The sequence below is a fragment of the Lactuca sativa genome, chromosome 4, assembly GCF_002870075.4.
Source record: "Lactuca sativa cultivar Salinas chromosome 4, Lsat_Salinas_v11, whole genome shotgun sequence".
In the NCBI taxonomy this organism is placed as follows: domain Eukaryota; kingdom Viridiplantae; phylum Streptophyta; class Magnoliopsida; order Asterales; family Asteraceae; genus Lactuca; species Lactuca sativa.
Genome location: NC_056626.2, coordinates 124,940,197 through 124,948,638, shown reverse-complemented (window position 1 = coordinate 124,948,638; position 8,442 = coordinate 124,940,197). Strand labels below are relative to the sequence as shown.

At 28.8% G+C, this 8,442-nt stretch overlaps 1 protein-coding gene across 1 annotated transcript; it reads left to right on the top strand.

Moving 5' to 3' along the window:
* Window positions 1-6,852: 6,852 nt before the first annotated feature.
* On the top strand, window positions 6,853-8,203 carry LOC111877939 (two-component response regulator ARR5). The gene is given in 6 exon segments (XM_023874444.3): window positions 6,853-7,146; window positions 7,263-7,304; window positions 7,307-7,338; window positions 7,427-7,504; window positions 7,616-7,686; window positions 7,787-8,203. Coding segments are annotated over 6 exon segments (543 nt in total). The 5' UTR covers window positions 6,853-7,013; the 3' UTR covers window positions 7,974-8,203.
* The last annotated feature ends 239 nt before the right edge of the window (window positions 8,204-8,442 follow it).

Here is an 8,442-nt window from a genome sequence, read left to right as displayed (position 1 = left end):
AGAATCATAAAGATGAAACTTGTTAAGAGGGTGAAGGGCAAAGATGGGAAAGGAGAAACAAGTGCAAACCCATTGGAGCTTAATGATTAGGATATTATTTTGTTTAAGTTGTTATCTTTTAACTTGGTTGTGTTTGGTTGGATTTAAGTGTTAAGATTGGTATTGGGATGTAATAGGTTATTAAGTTTGTAATTGGACAAGTTGTTATGTTTTAAATTTGTTGTGTTTGGTTGGATTTAAGTGTTAACTTTGTTTAATTTGATTGTTCATATTTCGTACATACAAAACACATCAAACCCCAAATATAACCACTTCAATTAAATAAAGTACATTACAGATTACATAACAACTTAAAGGAAATAAAGTACATTACAAGTTTCAAAAGACATCAAAGTGCATTACAAGATACATAACAAGACAAGTGGTCTAACTGACCTTCATTACAACTTGTACATGATTAAACATAAAAAAAAATACCCAACTACATACTAGGTAAACCTTCAACTTAAAGACCTCAGCTTGAAGCTTTTTGTTGGACTTATATAACCCATTTATGATCAAACCTTCATTGTTGCACTCCATTTCATCAACCCAAGCTATAAAACCTGAACGAGCATCCTGATTCCAACTATTTGCTTCAATTAACACATCTTAAAAAAAGTAGGGTTAACACCAAAATTTGAATAAATGGTAAATTACCTTTTTCGGGCATGCATAAAAGGGCCTTCCTGGGTTATTGGTAGTACGAGATGTTCTTATTATAGCCTCAGCTCCACATCCACATTCCATGTTCTTCATTATGTACCTTCATAGTGGAGAGTATTTGAAGAAGAAAACAATGTGCTAGAACGAATGCAAGAAGATATATATGAAGGAGCAGTACATAAAAAAGACTATATTACCCCCATTGTGTAAAAGACTATATTACCCCCACTATTGCACTTTCAACGGATCCGTTCTATCAAAGTTAAGAACTAATTCAGATAAAAAACAATCGGCAAAGAACATCAGACAACTTTAAAAAACGCCTATCATTTTGATAGGTCTTTCATTAATCATTCGATTTCACTTACAAAATGCTTGTCATTATGACAGGACTTTTACATATTTCGCCAAAATAAATAGAAATAAAAGAAAAAAAATTAAAACACACGAACACTGAGCACAACAACCAGCAACAAGAGCATCTCCAAAGCATAACAAGGAAATTGAGCACAACAACCAGCAACAAGAGCATCCCCAACATCATGCCACCCAGAGCAACACCAACGACTTTAAACTTCTGGTCATGGTCATCTAGCTTGTGCTGGAGACTGATGTGGTCGATCCTGCAAACGATATACTCTTGTCCTAGCTGCTCCTTCAACCTTTTCATTTCAGTTTGGTTTTCTGTAATCTTCAGACCACAATCACAGAAGATTGAGTGGAGCACATTGTAGTTGATGTCTTCACCAGAATTTATAGAGTTGGGTGAAGGTGGTGGAGCCGACATTGTTGCTTTTTAATGGTTCTTCCACAAGATTGTTTGCCCGAAAATGGTAAACAAGTTTCAGATTTGTTTTACTTCAAATCCCACATGCGTATGTCCCCTTATAATTCGAGACTTGTGCCTGGGACTCAATCGAATCGACAGTGTAAGGTTGTTGGGGTGTTGGTGGACATTAAAGGCGATAATTACTAATCTGCATTTGCCAGCTTATGTGTCATCGAGTCAACTCGGTATTGACTCAGTGAGTTACCTCATACGTATACCTGGCAAGTGACGAGGCAGGTTAACCTGCTAAAATGGGTAAGGTGACTTTCTCAATCGGTCATTAACAAGTTTAAGCCCTTAAAACGCAAAAAAACAATCACGAGGGACCATTTAAACCATTATATGTAACTTTGTTGGGCTAGAGTGACAATAACCCATCAAAATAATAAATAAATAAATATTCTCAATAATAAAAAGAGGTATTATAAAGAAAAAAGTTGTACTATTTTTTCATAAATTTCGAAACACTTCTTTGTACACGGTTAACAAATTAAAACCAACTTAATACAAACTAAATTAATACTTTAACATAAAGAATGCTACAACCAAATATATTAACAATTAAAATTCAAACAACTAAATACAACCAACTAAGTGCTAAAGAGTAAACAAAACAAACTAAATAGAAACTCAACTAATTAGTCAAAAGTTTTAAACGACATTCGACTTTGTAAAATCAACAACAATTGTTATTGTGTTATGGATGTATAAATATTCAAACCTTAATTAAATATTTTCAAGTTCATTTGTTAACCATATTAGCAACACTTCATCGTCACCATCATCGAAAGTGCATAAAACACTCAAAATAAACGAATACATGTGTTAGTTTACCAAAGTTTCTGAAATTCAGATGATAATTTATATTCAACTCATAACAACAAGCTACTTTCATTTTAGCAACATATCCAAAGGTTTTTTTTGGTAAATTTACCATTTCAGTTTTTTAGTATGTGTAATGATGGTATTCTGATAATAAGAGTCTTAAATTCGTTGACCACCTATGCTTTCTCATTCTTTTACTGCTTTTATCTATTTATTCAAACCAAAAACATCAAAATTAGAACCCCAATACAACAAAATGATCACTCGATTAAAACAAATACATAAAAATTGTTGATTTATTACCAAAATATGGAAATAATATAAAAAGTTGATGGCTCAACTAAAACAAATACATAAAAATTGTTGATTTATTTTTACCAAAATATGGAAATATACATTATCAAATTATCTTTCCAATAGCAAAACCTAAATTAGATGAAAATGGAAAACATGGAAATCGAAACCAGGTAGTCTTTGATGCAATTACTGGAATAGCAAGATTGATATAGTTAGGAGAGGATGCCCAATTTTATGTCCAAGGATGGTTTTTCTATATCCTACTCATAAAATTTGGTCATTTTTATCTAATGTTTTCCTATTTCTTGCTTCAACGGCTATGATATAATCACCAACCTTAGACCATAAATACATCCATGCAAAGATTTTGTAATGTAAACCAATGAATTTTTTTTAAAGAGTACTAGATGTATGAATAGAGAGACTTTATAATACAAGATAAATGGACTGATTGATAAACTATCAAAAGCCCCCCCCCCCCCCCCCCCCAAAAAAAAAAAAAAAAAAAAAAAACTCATCCAACTTTGAGAATGGATACCAACAACCAACTATTGACATATTTTACACACCATGTTTCACATAAATCCCAAAACAACTAAAACTCGACAAGAAGGTAGGTAACACTTAAGAAAAGGCTTCATGATAAACTAACTTGACAATCATGTAAGATGGTAACCAACTTTGAGAAGATATATAGAAATAACAACAAACTTTAACCCATTTTAGTAACATAAATTATATTACAACTTAGGAACTTTAATAAATAGAAACACACAATATACTTATACTAAACATGGCTACCTACATGTCTTGAGCAATAGCAAAGATTGGTAATACAATGAAATTGAAAATTGTCTTGAGCAATAGCAAATATTGGTAATACAATGAAATTAAAAATCAAAAGGATTAACAAAATAATACAATAAATAGCAAATACTAAATAGTAATATAATAGTACTATAACTTATAAATGAATGAAATAAGTACATGAAAATTTATAGTAATTTAAGCCTACTTTGTTTAAAGTCATTTGCAAGTAATCCATCCTTTAACATGATTACTTATATATACAAAGAACCAAAATAAATGCATAAAATGTAGAGTAATCACATCCGAACACAATTTTTTAAAAAAAAGTCATTAATAAGTATTCCAGTGTTAAACATGATTATATATATATATATATATATATATATATATATATATATATATATATATATATATATATATATATATATATATATATATATATAAAAATAAGGAAACGTATGATACTTATGCATAAAGATAATTAAACTTAACAACTCTGTAATTCTTTGTTTTATAAAACGTCACCTCATATAAAATAAAATGTTTTTAAATTTAAACAGAGTGAGATTATTGTTGATAATATTCTTAAAAGTGAAAAGAGCGAACAAGTTTATTGGAATTGAATTGTAACGTGATAATATTTAAATTTTAAATTGAAATCCATGATAACAAAATTTATAATAATGACATTATAAAGAAATTTAATGTCTTAAAATCAATTCAAATCAAAATGTCTGAATCCCTATTCTAATAAAAGAATAGTTTTAATATCCTTTTGACATGTGTCATCATATTAGGCCTCCTAATTAATACACATTTTATTCTTTTTTTGCCATGTGTCACCCTATTAAACATCTTAATTAATGCATGCACTTGTCAACCTATTAATTCTCTATTTCAAATTTTAAAATTTTCATTTTAATTACAATAAATTAATAACAATGCAATAAAAATTAAAATAAAATTAATACAAATTATAAGGTGATATAATTTTACATATTTATTTAAATTAACAATTATAATTGATTAATAATTTTGTGTTCTAACTATTAAAGTTTACTTAATTTTGTAGCCGTGGTTTCACGAGTTATAAACTAGTCTATACTAATAAAAGAGTAGTCTTTTTGCCAAGTGTCATAATATTAGAACCCCTAATTAATATGATGCCACTTGTCATTTTATTAATTCTTTATTTTAAATTCATTAAACCTCCTAATTAATGTGATGGTATTTGTCAATCTATTTATTCTATATTTTAAATTTTAAATTTTATATTATTGTTTTCATTAGTTCACAAATAAATAGTCTAATATATATGATAAATTAATTCCACATATTTATTTGAATCAATAATTATAATTTTACATAACTAATAAAAAAATCTCTTAATTAATAATGTATTTAAAATTTTATATAAAATAATTGATTAATAATTTTGAATTTTTTACTATGAATATTTAATTAATTTTGTAACAGTGGTTTCCACGGGTTATAAACTAGTATACTAATAATGTTGTCATCCCTAATGCTGCATTGGTCTATAAATCCATCAACATAACATTAACGGGTTACTTCAAACTACAATGGTTGTGTGTGGAAAAAAATTATGGGTGTTGCTAATTCTTTTTTTGCCAATACATAGCCACTCACACCACTTTTGACAATGTACATTACTTTTTATCCATTATAGATAGAAACTTAAATGAGAGGGCTCATGCGAAACTGCAAATAATTTACGAAAACACGAAAATAAAAAAATCTATGAAATTGTGTCACCCAACCTTATATTTTGGACAACAATTTATCCAAACTTCGAACTACATGATGATAAATGGGAAATTGTTTCATATTAGCAAAACATGTTTTTTGACTTTTTATTATGAAAACTTGAATTTAAAAGTGGTTAACGACGTGAAAAAAAGAAAGAACCGTTGTTAAAACCATATTTAAATCTATATTATCCTAAGGGTAAATGGCACAAAAAAAACACTATTTTTACACAGAAATTCAATTTTGACACCGTGTTTTTTTTGTCAATTTTGACACTGTGTTTTCCAATTTGTTACAATTATGACCACTTGACCGGTTAACCAGGTTGCATGCTGACGTGACATGATGATGTGTCAGTTTTGATGACGTGGCATGCTGACATGATATGTTGACATGTCAAAATTGAATTTTTTTCTCACAAAAAACACTAAGTTTAATTTTTTCTTTCAACTTTGACACTATGTTTTTTTGTTCCAAATCGAACATCATTTTTTTTCAATTTTGTTCAATGTTGACAATTTTCTATTTGAAACCGTATAAATATTTTCTTAATACATTTAAACCGTATAAATATCTTTTTTTTTTCATTTAAAAACCATAGTTTTGTATAAATACATTTTTTTTACACTCAAACCATATTTTTATGTATAAATATGTATTAGTTATATAAAAATTGTATTTTGTATTAAATATGCAGCTTTAAAATGTGTTTGGAGGTTTAGACACGTGTAGTCGATTAAAACTCGGATATCAAGTTTGCAACCCATCAAATTTTTACATCTTATTAGAAGTTTATGGTTATTTTGATTCTCATGATATAACTAATGCTTTGAATGTATGAAAAAAAACACCTTGTATTTAAATAAAGTGTGGTTTTTAAACGAAAAAAATATGTTTATACATTTTAAAATGTAATAAAAAAAATATATTTATACGGTTTCAAATGGAAAATAGACAAAATTGAACAAAATTTGATAAATGATGTTCGATTGGAACAAAAAAAACATAGTGTCAAAATTGAAATAAAAAATTAAACTTAGTGTCAAAATCGAAAAAAAAGTGAAAACTTAGTGTTTTTTATGGAAAAAAATCAAATTTGACACGTGATCAAAACTGACACGTCAGCATGTAACCTGATTAACCGGTCAAGTGGTCAGAATTGTAACAAATTGGAAAACACAGTGTCAAAATTGACACAAAAAAACCCGGTGTCAAAATAGAATTTCTGTGTAAAAAGAGTATTTTTTATGCCATTTATCCTTATCCTAACATCTCCAACGTCAACTCATTATCTTTAATTTATTGATAATAAATTTAATTTTCAAAGTATATGTGTTTGATTTTATAAGATGAAACTTGTTTTTGTATTTTGGTAAAATATTTAATTTTTCGCATATATATATATATATATATATATATATATTATATATATATATATATATATATATATATATATATATATATATATATATATATATATATATATATATATATATATATTCATTAAATATTTTAAATTTATTTGTATTTGGACGGTGGGTCACAGGCTGACAAAGGGGACATGTGTGATTATGCTATCTAGATTTCCAAAGATCTCAGTATCTCTCGAAGATGTTGCCTCTTCATTTCTTCCATCCATCCTACACATCTTCATATATATACGTATCTTCACTTCTTTTACCATATCTACAACATTTCAACACTCCTCTCATCAGATTACTCATTTCTCTTATCAGGAATACTCATTCCCATCTCTCATTTCGAAATTCAATCAGCAATGGAAACGATGAATATTGCTTGCAATCAGTTGAGATCTGCCAACTCAAAAGAATTACATGTCCTAGCCGTTGATGACAGCAACATCGATCGGAAAGTGATCGAGAGGCTTCTCAAGGTCTCCTCCTTCAAAGGTACGACGATCATCCTTATGATTTATTGATTTTGATTCGTTTTTCTCGTCAGGAGATTTTATTTCGAAGGTTGATTTGAGTAAAAGGCTAATTTCATATATCTTTGATTACTGCAGTTACTGTTGTTGATAGCGGAAGCAGAGCCTTACAGTATCTAGGTTAGAGGACAACAAAAATTCTACTCAATTCGATGTAAGTTATTGTTTGTTGTACTCCATTGATTCGATTAATTCACGTAGATGACAATTATTGAAGAATTTTCTTTTGTTAATGATGCCAGGATTTGAAGGTAAACTTGATCATGACGGATTATTCCATGCCTGGAATGACAGGATTTGAACTTCTTAAGAAAATCAAGGTTTGTAAATCCCCTCTTGTTAAAACTCAATATCATCTTTTTATCGATCAAGGATTTCATCCAGATTTACCTGATTTTCTAATAGAACTTATCTTATCAATCATTCTGCAGAATTCTTCAACTCTGAGGGAGATACCCGTAGTGATCATGTCATCTGAGAACATTCTAACACGCATCGATCGGTATGATTATGCTCCTATTTATTAACAAAATAAAAACGATTTCCGTACATAGAAAGGTAGATCTGATCATCTAATATATATTCTTGGATTGATTTTACAGATGTTTGGAAGAAGGGGCAGAAGATTATCTACTGAAACCAGTAAAACTATCGGATGTTAGGCGATTGAAAGATTCTATATTGAAAAGCGAAGGAGATGATGAATTCAGACAAATTGAATCACAAAAGAGGAAAAGAAACGACGATCGATCACCCCAAAAACCGACACCGAAGCTTGCTAGACTGTAGTTTGTTGTCAGATCCGAATCCGATGCCATTTTTTGACTAACATCTGAAATTGTACATGTTATATATATACAAGTTAATGAATGTCCCACATATTTTTGACACCATGAAATTACTTGAGGGATTTGTTTTGATGATGATGATTATTTATCTAATCTTGATACATATATAGAATCCTTGTAATTTTTTCCATCATGATAATAACAATATGATCGTTGGGTTTTGATTTTAAAGATCCTATTACAATAGAGTTTTATATCGTTGAAGTGGAAATTAAGGTATATCAATTTTGGGTGAAAGAACACACATCCCTAGTATGATCTCATATCTACTTCTATATAAGATGGATTTTCATTATTGATATAAAACATTTTTTATCTAAAAAATCGTACGAAAGCTATGATTTAAGTACAAATTTGAGAAAGGTTCAAATGAGACCGGTAGTTTTTTGTGATATAGAATGATATGTTTT